The 17,705-nt window shown below is 39.3% G+C and overlaps 1 protein-coding gene across 2 annotated transcripts in view; it reads right to left on the bottom strand.

The window, feature by feature from the left end:
- The window catches only part of DSTN (destrin (actin depolymerizing factor)), a 37,049-nt gene continuing 19,344 nt past the window's right edge, over positions 1 to 17,705 (bottom strand). Inside the window, exons 3-6 of one of the 2 annotated variants that reach the window (XM_011962806.1) lie at positions 16,796 to 16,927; positions 7,197 to 7,504; positions 3,604 to 3,680; positions 1 to 1,208 (exon numbers count right to left, since the gene is read on the bottom strand). In XM_011962806.1, the coding sequence (XP_011818196.1) occupies positions 1,099 to 1,208; positions 3,604 to 3,680; positions 7,197 to 7,456 (447 nt within the window). In that variant the 5' untranslated portion in view covers positions 7,457 to 7,504; positions 16,796 to 16,927 and the 3' untranslated portion in view covers positions 1 to 1,098. Of the gene's footprint in view, positions 1,209 to 3,603; positions 3,681 to 7,196; positions 7,505 to 11,743; positions 11,905 to 16,795; positions 16,928 to 17,705 lie in introns of those variants that run through there. The other variant, XM_011962815.1, reaches the window with a different exon arrangement.

Genomic DNA, 17,705 nt, shown 5'->3' with positions numbered 1-17,705 from the left:
TAAGTCAAAAATGCTTCCTTTATTACACAAAGCCAATACTGCTACTTCTAAGTTCAACTGTTGGTGCATCTCTAGATCGTTCAAAGTGTTACGCCCGTGATATGAACAATGACCACTTCCAAATGTCAGTGAACAGTGGCTCCCTGTGAGTGTCATCATGGTACCTCTCCCCATTTCACACGAGTCAACAAACTCCTCTAGAAAATTAAGTTCTCCCAGGCCCAGAGTAAACATATACTCAATATTCTTCCATACTTTATTATACCACAAGAAGCAAACTTCTGAATGAGATACAATTAAAGATACCACAGGTGTCCTAGTTTGTCAATATTGTTTTGCCATTTTCATTAACAAAGCAGATTACAATGTAGCCCTAATTTGCATTATAATTTATTACAAGACACTACACATTCTCCTGAAGACACACCATGATTTGCAAGATGCCAGGTCACTCTCCCAATCAGTGAATGGTGAGCTCACTGGCAGGTGCAGGGCTACTTCCTGTATTCCAATGATGTGCTTGAAATAGTGCTTTTGCAAGATCAGCGTGGATTATGTGGACACAATTTTGAAGCAATCTCCATTACACATTTGGTAGAAGTAAAAGACTGCCTGACTTAATCTTACTATTAGTGTATTAGTGTTGTTATATTATAAAGACATATTATATTCCATTATTCTGCTTAGCTCAAGGAAGAATAAAGAATTTGGGCCAAAATTATAACCAGATTATGAGCAATTTTCTAAGCAAAGGAACAAAGTAAATGCTGAGGTTACTAAAGATGTAATAATTCTCTTCACATGGCCTTTACTGTTTTGTGAACTGCATAATTTAAAATCCTGAGCTTAACAAAAATCTTTATAAATCAACTCATCAAAACAGGCATATGGCCAATAAGAATTTAATTTCACACCAATAAAACTTTAGACTTTAGATTTATTTAGGGGCTGTTTGCATATGTTTATAGAATATTTCGTTTAAAAGATGATGAGACAGCTCCCCCTTAGTGAGACCCTGGCCTAAATATATTTGCTTTATTTATATAGCAAGAGAATAACATTAAACATGGAAGCTTTCAATTTGTGGCACTGAAAGACCTACACAGGGCATCCTTCAAAGGCTACAATTAAGGATCCACCTAATTTTTCAGCAATACAAGCCCGATTGAGATCTTCTGGTCCATTTGCTTGACATTCATGTTTTATGCCTATAGAGGAAAAACAACAATTCTATTTAGAATTATGGCAGCAGTTTATCTCTTTCTCTAAGATATCAAACTTTTAAAAGACCAGTTCTAATCTGGATAAACTGGGGTATATACAAACACAGAATACTACACAGTAATGAGAATAAATAATTGTAACTACATGCATCAAGATAGATGGGCCTCACAAACGGCATTCACTGAAAGAATCCAGATTTAAAATGCATATATTCTATTATATATATAGATATAGCATACAAAATCAGCCCACACTAACTTATGCTGTTAGAAGCCAGGGTGCTGGCTACCTTGAGGAGGAAGGGGCAGGCAGAAAGAAGTGCTATGAATTGAAGGGAACAGCACCAGAGAGGCTTCTGCGGTGCTGGTCATTAGATTAAGAAATAACCATTATGTTCACTCTGAAAAATTCATCACATTCTACAATAATTTGTGACATATACTTTTCTATAGATATGTTGTACTTCGCTACAAAGCTAAAAGACAGGTCTAGTAAAAAAATTTTCTTGGTTTTTAAAATATAAAAATACAAATTATTTTTGATTGCACAGTTGATTTTGTCAACTGTATTGAAAAGCAAACAGCTGGCTCTTCAATGGTATTACATTACACATTTATAAATCAATCACAATGAAAACTATGTGAAATATTAGTGACTGCTTTCTTAGAACAATTACACTACCAACTGCAAAAACAAGCTCAATTATGGATTACATACAGTAGCCTCTCTGTAAATGGCCACTGTCTTTTAAATAGCTGCATGGTTATTCCCATCATTTAAAGACCATTTATTTCTCAAGCTGCTGAAAGCACAGGAGGTCAGCTTTTGAGCTACTCAGGACTGATCTGAGAAAGCCAGTGGATGCTTTCATTAGAAAAAAAAGGTAGCATGGTCACTATCTTTTTTCTTTTTGAAACGGAGTTTTGCTCTTGTTGCCCTGGCTGGAGTGCAATGGCATGATCTCACCTCACTGCAACCTCTGCCTCTTGGGTTCAAGCATTCTTCCTGCCTTAGGCTCCCAAGTAGCTACAGGCACGTGCCACCACGCCCAGCTAATTTTTTTTTTTTTGTATTTTTAGTAGAGACGGGGTTTCACCATGTTGGTCAGGCTGGTCTTGAACTCCTGACCTCAGGTGATCCACCTGCCTCGGCCTCCCAAAGTGCTGGGATTACAGGTGTGAGTCACTACACCCAGCCAGTCACTATCTTTTATTATCACCAAATCAAGTGTGCAAAGCAATTCACTTTACTGAAAGGCAATGCAGAATAAAGATAATAAGGAATCCACTCTGAACCTTTTGGTTGGGCTGGGAAAGTGTTGAAGCTAAAGGATTTAAAAGCATCAGTTAGCAATCCAGTGACACACTTCTGGGGGGTGCCAAACATCAAACCAAATGCACGAAGAACCTGACCCAGCAATAAACTATGCAGCAGCAAGGCTCGGGAAAGGAAGCAAGAATTTTTTTTCATAACTAAAAACAGGCTAGGGCAAACCTGTTCTACCATGAGGATATAAAAACCAGTGACAGTAAAACAAACAACAAAATCAACATCAGGCCAAGCCCTTGTGACCTTGGCTCACTCAGCTGTTTGGAAATAGCCATGGAAGGAAGGTGGCAGGGCAAACTCTTAAACTAAAACTCACACATGAGACCAAGTCTCCCCTTCTACAGCTGAGAGAATCAAGCCCATGGAGGTTAAGCAGTTCTGGCCAAGGCCACACAGCAGTTAGACAGGCTTCGCCCTCAGTGCAGGCCTTTGGGCACTTGCCCCATGCATGTTCTTTCCATCATACCAACATTTTCTCCTGGCTGAAGTCTGGCCAGGCCATCTCATCAGGATCCCAATCACCCAGTGGCAAGTCAAATAGAACTGACCAGCACAGGAGTGGGTGCACTTTCCTTGGGACACAGATGAATCAATTACCTAAAATCATGCCATTCAACAGTAAAGCTGGAGAAAAGAGCATCCTTTCTCATTTAGGTACATCTCCCTTTTGCAACTTTATTATAACAACTACATTCAAAGGCAAGAGCAAATTTACTATTATGTCCAATGTTAAACAATCAGTCTCCACCTCCTACATGAGAAAACTGGCAGCACCTCAAACTAGTTTAAAACCAGCCTAAATAAACGATATATACAGATGTCGTCAAGGGTAGAGTTATTAAATACAGGCTGGGAAGACTCAGAGCAACCAGCACAAAGCAGAAGATACATGGAAAGCCACGTTCAATCTTCTGCTTTTCTCAAAACAAGTAACACTTCTCCCTTGTGCCTGAAGTTCTGCAAAAAAATAAGGTGCTTCTCAGAAAAGGTGCTGCCCCATTCTGGGTGTTTACCATACCTCTACATATTCAGAGGTAATCTAGAACATACCTTGAAATTTCTTTTTAATTGCATCCTTGGAGCTTGCATAGATCATTTTACTTTTCAGAGGTGCCAGTTCTGGTGCCCTAGATAGAAAGATGCCAAAAATGAAAAAAGTGGTTTAGAGAAAGTACAACTTGCATCTTGTTAAACATTTGCTTCAGTGTCAAGGGGAGAATCCTCAGACTCTCCTGAGATATTTTTTCTTAACTGCACATTTGTTCTACCTCCCCGGCAGCTCAGAGAGGAAATGCTACAGTTAGGCATAAGTAGAATTACTCAGGTTGACCAGGGTGGGAAAAAAGAAGAGAACCACTGGTGGCAAAAGACAACCACCAATTAAAAATCAGATCACAGTGGCCATAATGAAAGAACCAATACTGAGTACTGCACTGTATAACTCAATTCTTTTTCTCCAGAATATTTCTGTTAATTTATTATTAATAAAGGATTGGATTCAAGCTAATATTTACACAAGGTTTTTGACAGTTTTTCTTGTTGGAAAAAAGTTTTAAAATACAGAAAAGTACAGATAATAATCTGTAAGTACGTGTGACCCAGAATTAAATGCTAATATTTTGGCACCTTTGCTTCAGATTGTTTTCTAAAAAAGAATAAATCAAAAAAAAAGGAAAAAAAGAAGAATAAATTACACATAAAAGTCCTTTTCTTAGACTTCCCCAGTCCCTTCATCTATTCCAATAGCAGGTTTTGATCCCACAGATACTTGTTTTTAGTCTAACATAACAATACATGTTTAATTATAGATCTGGGAGTCCACGTTTCAATAATTCTCTTGAAAAAATATTAAATCCACTTGTATAATCTCATGATTCTAAATACAGCTTTCACAAAGATTTCTAAATGGCAACTCACCAATAATTATGTCTTGTCAATATTATTACTATCTTGTATTTATAAAATTTGAGCACGTTCTCCCTCTTGAATGGAAGCGTGTTGGAAGAACAGCATATGCATCACAACACCTTCAGCAGCAACACTGAAGAATGATTAGTAATGGACAGAAACCCGTCCCACTCAGACTGCTTGCACGTGAGTCCTTCTTTCCTCTGTACGCCAACCCATAGGCCCACCTCCATGCCACAATGCTAAAATATCACAGAGAAGATGCAGTACAGTAAGTCCACACTTAACACTGCCAGTCGGTTCTTGGAGCCTGTGACTTAAAACAAAATGACATATACCAAAACCAGTAATTTTTTTCTCAATGTTGTAACAAAACTACATTGAAGGAAATGACGCTATTTGAGGACCTAGTGTATGTTGTTTTGCTTACAGCTGCGGTTTCGAAGAGCCTCCTGGAGGTCACTGAGATATTACTGTATAGCTAAATACTTCTGAGCATTTAATAATTCCATTTAGCTGCCACACTTCGAGGACATTCAACAGTCATGAGCACTGGCATGTGGACCTCACCTAGTGTACCCCTTTCCCCAGTGAGCAGAAAAAGGGAAAAAGGAAATGGGCAGTCTGTCTCTCAGAGGCTTATTCCTCCCAATCCTAAGGTCCAGTGAAGGAGGCAAAGTCATCACAACCTCAGGACTGGCAGATATTTGAGCTACAGAGTGGGTACTTTTCTTTTCTTTTCTTTTTTTTTTTCAGATGGAGTCTCACTCTTTCGCCCGGGCTGGAGTGAGTGGCACGATCTCGGCTCACTGCAACCTCCGCCTCCCAGGTTCAAGCGATTCTCCTGCCTCAGCCTCCTGAGTAGCTGGGACTACAAGCGTGTGCCACTACACCCAGCTAATTTTGTATTTTTAGTAGAGATGGGGTTTCACCACGTTGGTTGGCCAGGATGGTCTCGATCTCTTGACCTCGTTATCCACCCGCCTCTGCCTCCCAAAGTGCTGGGATTACAGGCATGAGCCACTGCGCGCGGCAAAGTGGGTACTTTTCTTATGAAAATAGGTCAGAAACATAAAAAAGCATTAGCTGTTCTGATATTCTAACCAAATTGTTAAACTACTTGAAGAGCTGCTCCTTGGGTAGAGTTTGTTATAGAAAATGGCTTTAATAAGGTTCTACCTTTTCTTAAGTAATAGTGTAATAGTGCAAAATAAACCATTGCACTAACACTAAATTTCCTTTTCTTCTATTATTTTCCAAATTTTTAAAAATAAGAATGTATAATTTTCATAATTACAAAATACATAAAAAGCAGAAAAAATCACTGTAAATTAAGGAAATAGTGACCCATTTAAAAGCCTAAACCATTAGCTGGCCTATCTGCCACTCAGCTGTGAATGCCAGAAGAGCAGGGACTTAACTTCACACCTGTTTTCCCAGGCCCTAACACAGTAGCTGGCATGTAGTAGAAATAAAGTTCAATAAATGCACCTTCATTCAAATCCTTGTTAATCTTCAGTCTTACATACCCGCTTCAATGGACTCTAAGCTGCCCAAATACGTGCACCCTGACCTCATATTTGCATTCCTCACAGCAATTTAGTTTAATCAAGTGCAGTAAAAGCTTACTGAAATAGAAGTGAGGTGTGACCTCGAGTATCTTCCTTTTTAAACCTCAATCCTCTGCATCTCCTACTCCCATATCCCTTACACACCAAACTATTGATGGCACACAGCTAAAAGCTAAGTCCCTCCCTGCCTTGCCCTGACTCAGGCCAAAGTATCAAGAGAATCCTTGCTCCTCTAACAAAAAAAAAAAATCAGGTGGTGTTACCATTTCTCCCTCCCCTTGGAAACTAAAGAATTGTATTCCTGGCCATATCAAGGAATGCAGTATAATATTCAATAAATGAGAGATCCAGGTGTAACTTTTTCTAAAGCTTCATCTCAAATACTGACTTACCCAAAAAGACCAGAATAATTAAACAACATTTCAAGAAAAAGGCCATAAAAATAACTTTATAGCACTGTTTCACTATCTAGAGTAACACTGACCAACAGTTTTCTGCAGTGACGGAAATGTTCTGTATCTGTGCTACTCAATAAGGTGGCCACTAGTCAGATGTGGCTACTGAGCATTTGAAATGTGGTAATTCATTCAGCTAACAAACTGAATTTTTAATTTTAAATAATTTAAATAGCCACATGTGGCTAGTGACTGCACTACAAAACAGTACAAATGTAGAGCGAATTATAGCAGGGAGGGAATGGTACCAACTTCTTCAAAAGTAGCGGACCACAGAGGCACAAGTAAAGGGTATATATTTAAAAGAGTAGAAGGCTGGTTCCTGGCACAGCTCGTTGGAAAAGTAGGGGTTTGGCTTATAATAAGAAAGTTAAAAGAAGTAGGAAATTTTAGCTTATAAAAGCAGTACATTTAGAGGATGCCTCCTGTCCTTTCCCCTTAAAACATACACACACACACACACACACACACACACACACACACACACCACAATCAATTACTGAGAGTCATATAGCAAGTAGACAGAAAATAGTCAAAATTTAGTTGTGGTCCCATAAACATCAGCCCTGGTAACATTATGAAACCTATAAATAAAAATTAAATAACAACTGCAAATAGTTTGAATAAAAATTACTTTGGTGCTGGAACTGGTTTTCCGAGTGCTAACAAAATAAGTTTTACAGAGGCTCAATATTTCCAACATGCTTACCACAAAAAAAACATCAACTCTTCTTTTCTGGATTCTTTTGTTTCAAAGCTTGCATCATACAAAGCATAGCGACAATCTTTTTCAGGAAGCATTCCCACAAAATGCTTGAAAGGATCAGTTATGGTTACACCAACATCTCCAACCAAGATCTCTTTGCCTTCTTCTACAATGATGCACTTTTTGTCTGCACTGAGACAAAAAATGACAGCCTTCTTTCTTTTCTTGATTTCTTCTGGTGTGGAACATTTACGAACTTTCATGTCATAAAAAATGCGACATACTTCATCAGCTACTTGCACTCCTGAGGCCTATGACGAGAAAATACATGAGAAAAAGACTTACAGTTTTTATTGTGCCAAACGCAAAATACTAAATTCTGCTTATAGATTGGCATATATTTAACATTTTACAGGTATTTCATCTAATTAAAAAACTAGAAATTTGAGCTGTAATCACTACTAATTTCAGACATCAAACTTTTTAAAAGATCACAAATATATGCCATTCATCACTACTGCACAGGGGTAAAGAAACATTCAACTACAGCAGCCTCTCCTACCCTAGAATCTTTTTTTTTTTGAGACAGAGTCTCGCTCTGTCGCCCAGGCTGGAGTGCAGTGGCGCGATCTCGGCTCACTGCAAGCTCCGCCTCCCGGGTTTACGCCATTCTCCTGCCTCAGCCTCCCAAGTAGGCCCGCCATCTCGCCCGGCTAGTTTTTTGTATTTTTTAGTAGAGACGGGGTTTCACCGTGTTAGCCAGGATGGTCTCGATCTCCTGACCTCGTGATCCGTCCGTCTCGGCCTCCCAAAGTGCTGGGATTACAGGCGTGAGCCACCGCACCCGGCCTATAATCTTAAAAGAAGTGTTTCCTAAGGTGCTGGGTTATTTTCTTCTTATACAGGTTGCTTAGAGCCTTGACCACAGGCAGATCATCTTCCCAGTCTGTATGCTGATGACACCTAAAATTCCTTTCGTAATACACAGTAGCTGGTCATAGCTGCTAGACTGGGAAATTTTCATCCCTACAGCATCTCTTTCTCTAACTTAAAAAAAAAGATTAAGAGGTCTTTGCTCTACTCACATTTCAAATTATGTGATCAATATTCAGTATTAGTCACCTGCCATTAAAATTTCACTTAAAAATTCCAAATTTTAAACTAAGATTAGAATAAATAAGAAAATGTCTACTGCTATAATAAAGAGGGTATCTTAATTCGGGATTATACTGACCAGAAAAATAATCTTTCACTATGTTATACTTGCTATTCTGGGACAAAGCATAGTCAAACAAGATTTTGATAGCACAAGACCTTAAACCAGTTTTTAATTTTTTCATCTTGAGGAATGTGCTATTTACATTAACTTAACTATATCCATAATTTTTAATGCTTCATTAACTACTTTGTTTTGCATGTTAGCTTTTCTAAAGCAAGAATTATAACACCCAACAAGAGATGCCCAGGAGGCTGTGCCAGTCATGGTTGAACAGCACTGGAGGATGATCAGACTAAGGGAAGACTGCAGACAATCAAATGTGTGATTGTAGGAGATGTGACTGTAGGCAAAGCCTGCCTCCCCATCAGTTATACAACAAACGCCTTTCCTAAGGAGTATAACCCCAATGTCTTTGACAACTATTGCACCCAGACATCTGTGGATGCCCAATCATCAGCCTGAACCTGTGGGACACCACTGGCCAAAAGGAGGAATATGACCAACTGCGAATGTCCTCCTGTCCCCAGACAAATACCTTTGTCATTTGTTTTTCCACTGGCAACCCATCCTCTTATGCCAATGTGAGGCATAAGTGGTACCCAGAGGTCTCCCATCATTGCATCAATGTATCTGCTATGCTGGTAGGCACCAAAAGGGACCTGTGGAGTGACTGTGAGACAGTGAAGAAGCCGAAGGAGCAGAGCCGAGTGCCAATGACTCCTCAGCAAGGCCCCTCCCTGGCTAAGCAGGTAGGAGCTGTGAAGTATCCAGAATGTTCAGCCTTGATGCAGGAAGGGGTGCATGAGAGATGGGATCTCGTTATGTTGCCCAGGCTGGAGCCTAGTGGCTACTGACAGGCATGATCATAGCGCACTGCAGCCCTGAACTCCTAAAATTGCGCAGTCCTCCTGCCTTGGCCTCCCAGATAGCCGGGACTGCAGGTGCACGACAAAGCACCTGGTTACTTTATTTCTTTTTACTGTTGAATAATATTCCATTGTTTGGATATCCCACATTTTCCTTGTCTATTCATCAGTTGACAGACATTTGGGTTGTTTCTACTTTTTGGCTATTAACACTGCTACAAACACTCATGTACAAGGTTTTGTGTGGACATGTTTTTAATTCTCTTGGGTAGAAAACTAGGAGTGGAATTGCTGGGTCATATGGTCAATTTATGTAAAACCATGCTTTGAGTCAAGAATGGTATCTTTAGACTGGGTACAGTGGCTATGACTGTAGTCTGAGCACTTTAGAGGGAGAGGGCAAGAAGATCACTTGAGTTCAGGGGTTTGAGACCAGTGTGGGCAACATAGGGAGACCGCGCCTCTAAATTTTTTTTAATAAAAAGCGAAAAATGAATCATAAGCAATAGAATTTAAATACTCAACAATGGAAAAATATTAATGATACCCAAATTAATGTCAAATCATTTAAGAAATAAAAATGCACATAAGATAAAGATAACCAACAGAATGAGAGAAAACATCAGAAAATCCTACAAGGAACTTGTTAGAATAAAGAACCCTTACAACTCAATAATAAAAAAAGGCAAATACTTCAATTGAAAAACAGTTACAGGATTTAAATAGTTCTCCAAAGAAGATATATAAATGGTTAACAAGGATATGGAAAAAATGCTCAACATCAATAGTGATTAGAGAAAAGCAAATCAAAACCATAATGAGATACCTCTTCACTTCAAAACCATAATGAGTCCCCCACTAGGAGGGCTAAAATAAAAAAGATGGACAATAACAAATGTTTGTGGGGTCATGGAGAACTTGAAACCCTGATATGCTACTGTAGAACTGTAAAATGGGACAGCCGCTTTGGCATGCAGTTTGGCAGTTCCTCAAAAAGTTAAACATAAAGTTAACACCTGACCTAGGAATTTCACTCTTAGGTATATATACACAAGAGAAATGAAAATGTGTCCACACCAACACCTGTACACAAATGTTCACAGCAGCATTATTCAAAATAGACCAAAAGTGAAAACAACCCTCAAGTCCACTTAGCGATTAATAGATTTTTAAGATGTAGTATATCCACGCAATGGAGTATTTCTTGGCCATTAAAACAATGAGGTACCGATACATGCTACAACAAGGATGAACCTTGACAAGGTTTTACCTTCTTGTGAAAGAAGCCAGACAGAAAAGGGCACCTATTGCATGATTCTATTTATATGCAATGTTCAAACTGGGTAAAGTCAATAGACAGAAGGTAGACTAGTGGTTTCCAGGGGTTGAGAAAAAAAGGGAACGGGGAGTGACTGCTAATGAATACGGGATTTCCTTTTGAAGTAATGAAAATATTCTGGAAGTTGACAGGAGTGATGCATACACAACCATGAATCTACTGAAAAACCACTGAATTGAACTGTACTTTGTGGTATGTGAATTATACCTCAATAAAGTTGTTACAAATACCACGCATTTTCACTTATAAATAGGAAATAAATAATGTGTACACATGGACAGAGTGTGAAATAATAGACAATGGAGAGCCGGGGGAGGATAAGAAATTAATTAATGCGTAGAATGTATGTTATTTGGGCGATGGATACCCTAAAACATCCGGCTTCACTACTACACCATCCATGCATGTAGCAAAATTACACTTGTACCTTCACAAATTTATACAAACAAATAAAAAATAAAGTTGTTACTTTAAAACCCGTGCAACAATTCTGGGAGAAAGACACACTAAGATCCTAGCACTTACTTAATATTAAGGTAACTGGGTCATTTCATCATCTCATTCATTAAAGATCTCTAAATAATACACTCCAATGCCATCTACTCCACATTTTCTGTTCATAAATGAACATTCACTCTAATAACAGAAACAGAAAATTAAGACTAGAAAATTCGTAACTACACAATGTTATTAGCACATTCCTACTTTAAAAAAGCACTTTTCTTAAACCTTTTACTGCTTTAAGAGTAGTATATTTCTGATCTTTACAACGTATCTTATGTTAAGCAAGTTAAGAATCTTCATTTTGCAACAGATGAATAAAATGTTCAAAGAAACAAAAATTGAAGAACTAGAAACAGACCGCAATCCCTCTAACTCCCTAGTCCATAATGTTGAAATCACATTTGACCCAACAAGCAATTTCTAAAAGCATGAAGGCAACATTTAAAGCCTTATATTCAATCGACCAATATTTGAATACATCTGTCAATATCCAAGCATCTCAAACATTCTAAATTCTGATTTGTAAATTAAATCAATGATTACTAGTAATCGAAAACAAAGTGAATGTGTATTCTGCAATTATAAAACAGATAAATCTCAGCCAAATCTGGCTGTAACTTACAAGCTCCTTAAAAGCCTCAGTAAGGAAGAATTTTGTCTTTTTTTCTGTTAGAAATGATGTCTGTGGAGGTTTCTTATACCATTAGACACTTGTGCTTGAGGAAATTAACACTGAAATACTGAATCACACTGAATACTGTGAAGGAGAAACTGGCACAGAAACTGGAAGCAGAAAACCAATTTTGAGACAATTACAAATATTCAGAGAAGAAAGCTCTGAACTACAGCAGTGAGGTTAAAAACAGAAAAATTCAAGGACATGTCAAAGTCAAATCAATACAGCTGAATGAGACACAGAAGAGTGGTATCAGACGAGCCCCGGGATTCTCTCGATTAGTGACTAGACTGCGATATATGAACAGAAAAGGAAATATGGCACAGTATGACACATCAACTCTGAAGATTGTGCAAGACATCTAGGTGGAGAAGACCAGACAGCAGCGGAAATATGAGCATGGATCTTGTTGGAAGGCTTCACCTAATACATATTTTGGACTAGCCCATACCAGGGGGTCACAAACATTAAGCAGCAAATCTAGTTTCTCACCATTGAGTATGTGAGTATGTAAAAATTAAAAAGTAAAAAAAAAAAAAAAAAAAAAAAAAAAACCCCAAACCATCAAGGACACTAAAAAGAGGTAATCAGAAAACTAAGAAGAAAAAGTAAGGAGGAAGAAAGCAGTATCTTAGAAGCAAGGGAGAATATTTTGAGGAGGAAAGTCATCAACATCCAATTCTGCAGTATTTGAGACAATGAAAACACACCACTGGGCTTGGCAACTGGGTCTCTGAACATTTCAATAGATGGGAGAAATGGGACAGAAGTCAACCATAATGGACTGGGGACCCATTGGGAATTGAAGAGGTAAAGACAGAAAACGTAAGATGGTTAACAATGAAGAAAAAAGGGAAGACTGAATGCTACTTGATGAAAGTTGTCTTATGATTGGGGCGATGTAACTGTTCTAGATGTTTAAGAACTTGATGTTAAAACAAAACAAAACAAAACACTGAGTACTTACTACTGCCAGATACTTATAAATCAAAACAATTTTATGAGACAGCCACTATCACTATTTGCATCTTTTTTTTATTTTTTTTTTGAGATGGAGTCTCCCTCTGTCGCCCAGGCTGGAGTGCAGTGGCGCGATCTCAGCTCACTGCCAGCTCCTCCCAAGCAGCTGGGACTACAGGTGCCCGCCACCATGCCCGGCTAATTTTTGTATCTTTAGTAGAGACGGGGTTTCACCATGTTAGCCAGGATGGTGTCTCAATCTCCTGACCTCATGATCCGCCCACCTCAGCCTCCCAAAGTGCTGGGATTACAGGCGTGAGCCACCACGCCTGGCCTGCATCTTAAAGATGCAATTTTTTCTACTGAGGCATAGCAAAATTAAATAACTTGCCCAGGGTTACAGAGGAAACAATAGCAGAACTGGGAATGGAGCTCTGGCAATTTGGTTCCAGAGGAGATACTTTTTTTTTTTTTTGAGATGGAGGTTCGCTCCTGTCACCCAGGCTGGAGTGCAATGGTACAATCTCAGTTCATCACTGCAACCTCCGCCTCCTGGGTTCAAGCAATTCCAGAGGAGATAATCTTAATCATTCATACAATTAACAATGTCAGAGATCTAAAGAAATGGTTAAGATCCACAGCACAGATGGGAGAGTCAGTCTAAGAAAAAGATATACATTTTTTTCTCTGAAATAGGGAGGAAGGGAAAATGACAGTTTTGAGGTGGAAGGAAGATATACTGCCAAAAATTGTGTCTGAAAGATTCTATTTTCTCTGTGAAGTATAAGGCAGGAGTAGTAGGATGGGTTTGTGGGCACTCCTCCAATCTACTACTACCAACAATTCAGAATAGCTATAACGGGGAGTTCCAAAGGGAACCACCTACGGACAAGAAAAAGGGCTCTGGGGACCTCCAAAAGATCAGCTGAGGTCAAGGGGTGGAGGTGGTAGGACAATGCGGCAGAAAGCAGAGGTTGACAGCAGCATGGAAGGAAAGGACGAACTCTGCATTATTCCTCAGAGACTTTACCCAAGCTCAAGCTTTCAATCATCTAAGCCAAAACTTACATGTTGTTCAGACTTCTGCTCTTCTGAGCTTCTAGTCTTTACATTCAAGTTCCTATCTCACGTCTCCAGTTGTTAAGTCTCAAAGGCATGTGATGCACAACATGTCTAAAATAAAAAGCAAGCTGGTCCATTTCTAACCAGTCTTCCTTTCTCAGTAGCTATCACCACCCTTCTAGTCACATAAGGCTCCAAGCCCAATAGATGTTCTTAACAACTCCTCTATTCCCTTACTCTTTGGATTTTCATCTTTCTCTGAGACATTCATCTCATTTCACCCTCAGTCCAAGCTCCCATTGCCTCTTACCCAGACTGCTGTAACTTCTCAATTGGCTGCAGAGGAGATAGATTAGGATATGTATACATCATACTGTTTTCTCTTCTTGGCTGAACAGGAAAGACTGCATTCCCCAGCCTTCCTGGCAAGCTGAGTAGGCTATATGACCAAGTTCTGCACAGCCAAGCTGGGCCCAGTTATGTAAACTACTTCCAGTCCTGGTCCTTTAAAAGTGATCTTTAAATATACTAAATACATACAGCTTTTTAGATGTGAATCCTACCACAATAAAATGATTTTTAAAACATCAAAAATTAAATAAAACTTAAATAAAAGTGACCTTAAAGCTCTGCTTTCTCCCACCAAGATGACCTTGGTAGGCATACTTCACGATGGAAGAAGGCTGCCCAACCCTTCTGGACTGTGTATGACAGAGACAAATCTTTACTGTGTTAAGTCACTGAGATTTTGAATTTAATTTGTCATTGCAGTTCTAATACAACAAGATTGCCCACACCAACTGCCCATCACCTTTACCCTCCAATTCATCCTCTACATAAATATGAATCTGATCACCATACTTACAACAGTCCAGTGGCTTTCCATTGATCTGAAGGTAAAAAATAGCAATTTTTTTTTTTTTGAGATAGGGTGTCACTTCCTCACCCAGGCTGGACTGCAGTGGCATGATCACAGCAAACTGCAGCCTCGCATGCCTGGGCTCAAGTGCTCCTCCCACCTCAGCTTCCTGAGTACTGGGACTATAAGCATGAGCCACCATGCCTAGCTAATTTTTTATATTTCTTTGTAGAGACAAGTTCTCACTATGTTGTCCATGCTGGTCTCAAACTTCTGGCCTCAAACTATCGTCCTGCCTTGGCCTCCCAAAGTGCTGAGATTACAGGTATGAGCCACCATCCCCAGCCCACTAATGGGCTCCATCTGGCTGTACCTACCTCTTTAGCCTTATCTTATAGACCACACACTCTGCAATTTAATGTTTAATATGCTCCATCTGGCTGTACCTACCTCTTTAGCCTTATCTTATAGACCACACACTCTGCAATTTCACTACCCTGGCTTTCTTTCAGTCATTTGTATTTGCCATGCTCCCGTCCACTTCAGGGCCTTTGCTCATACAATACACCCTACCTAGATAACACTTCCCTACAGTTCTTTGGCTAATACTCTTTAGAAGTCAGATCAATTCTCACTATGTAGAAAAGTCTTCTGCATCAAAACCAGTATCACATGCTCCCATAAGATCATGGATCTCTACCACACAACACCTCCCACCACTTCAATGCTCTATCTTTAAAATTACTTAATATCATCTCCTTAAGAAGGCTATAAGTTCTTAAAGACTGTAAGTTCCTTAAGATAAACCGTGTCTGTCTTATTCATTATTGTGTTACCCTGAAAAAAAATCAAAGATGAGTCAGGTGAATCATTAGTTTGCCTTATGGAGAAGATAAGGACAGCACATATAAAGCTTCAATACTTGGCAGAATATACATTATTCCTTGATAAACTCCAGTGGAAGGGAATTTAAAGAAAGTAGCTTTAAACAGAAAGACAGGTCATCAAGTAGAGTTTCATGCTGACTTAAAAGCATTCTAAAACAATGGGATTGAAAGGATGAAAAGACTGCTCCTGACAAAGAGAACCCAGCAAATACAACATGAGAGGAAGATGAGGGAGAAGGAAAATGGAGACTCACATCGGGTTGAGATGGAAAAGGCCTCCAACAGAAGGTTCAGGGGTTTGGAGACTGGATATTTTTAAAAAGAGTAAGAGGAACAGAGTTGTGCTTTGGGAAAATACATGAAGCCATGCATAAGAGAACAAGAAGAGGAAGAGAATTATAGTAGGCACTCCAGCTAAAAGGCTAATTCAGCAAGCAAGGCAAGAGATGCAAAGGCCTTTGCTAGGGTAGTGGCAGCAGCACTAAGGAGGAAGTGATGGGTGCTGACACTTCATAGGTGCAATCAATTGTAGCTGACAATCACTGGACTGAGAGAGGGGAGGTGGAAAGGAAGGAGTTGGTATGGTGATCAGGCTAATTAATAATGCCAAATGCTCACTTTCCTTAATTTCTCCACTGTGGTGGCTCTGATATTAGAGTAGTATGGCGCTTCACGACTAGTAACACTATATACTAAATTTTGCCTGCAAAAATAATTAAAAAACCCACAAGGTATAGTATATGTTAGATTTGGTGATTATACTTAAATTTACTATACTATGGTTTACTTACCACATCCTTGAAATAGCACTGAGATAAAAGAAATAAAGATTAAATAACTGGTTCCTAGATTCTTTTTTTTTTTTTTAGATAAGGTCTCTCTGTGTCACCCACGCTGGAGTGCAGTGGTGTGATCATGGCTCACTGCAGCCCTGACCTCCTGGGCTCAAGCAATCCTCCCACCTCAGCCTCCTAAGTAGCTGGGACTAGAGGTACATGCCACCACACCCAGCTAATTTTTGTATTTTTTATAAAGACGGGGTTTTGACATGTTGCCCAGACTGGTCTCGGACTCCTGGGCTCAAGTCATCTGCCTGCCTTGGCCTCCCAAAGTGCTGGGATTACAGGTGTGAGCCACCATGCCTGGCTGTAGTCTCTAGGTTCTTGAAAATGATTTTTATACAGTAAAACTAAAACCATGAGGCAGTCTGAGAGAGCATGGAATATGAACCCTAAAGCCCAGCCCAACACTGCCCAGGGCTCTGACCTTCTTCTAAAATCCATTCTCCTAGTGCCTGTGTATTTCCTCTCAATAACCTGGTAGCTCTGTTACGTCTTTGCCTTCAGTGGGTGTACTGAAAATCTGGGGTAAAGATTAGTAGGATGGAAAGAAGATAATGATTAAAATAACTGCAATTCATTAACATCTCAGAAACCAGAAGAAGATATCTTAAAGCACGAAAATCATGAAAGTAACAATCCATCCACATTCCTCTACTAACTAGCTAGTGGTCACCTTAGGCAAGTCACTATCTCTGAATTAAATTTGTTCCTTTAACTGTACTTAGGGGAGTGGACTAGATCAATTATTATCTAACTTTCATGTGCATAGGAATCACCTGCAGATGTTAAAGACTCTGACTCAATATCTGGGGGTAGTCTTAGAGTCTGTATTTACACTAAGCTTCAGATGATGATCACTAAGATTGCTTTGAAATTTCATGAAACAGAATAAAATTGTAGCTCATTGCTATATAGGCTTCTTTGCCTACAGGAATAATTTTTATAATGAAGCAGTAGTGATAAGAGTATTGTATTTTACCGATACTAGTAGGTCCAAAGTCAAAGCATTTTTTGGGTGTGATACGGACTCCTGGCAAAGCCTGTGGGCCCTTTCTGGAAACACTGTTTCAAATAAAATAAAATATACAGGATTGCCAAAAAAAAAGTCAATTATACTAAATAACAGTTTATCTATGATAACAGTTAAGAGTTCCTGTATTCGGCCGGGCGCGGTGGCTCAAGCCTGTAATCCCAGCACTTTGGGAGGCCGAGATGGGTGGATCACAAGGTCAGGAGATCGAGACCATCCTGGCTAACACGGTGAAACCCCATCTCTACTAAAAAATACAAAAAAACCT

This window comes from Colobus angolensis, unplaced genomic scaffold, assembly GCF_000951035.1.
Source record: "Colobus angolensis palliatus isolate OR3802 unplaced genomic scaffold, Cang.pa_1.0 Scaffold117, whole genome shotgun sequence".
NCBI lineage: Eukaryota > Metazoa > Chordata > Mammalia > Primates > Cercopithecidae > Colobus > Colobus angolensis.
Note: the sequence above shows the minus strand (reverse complement) of the source record. Positions and strands in the feature narration are given on the sequence as shown.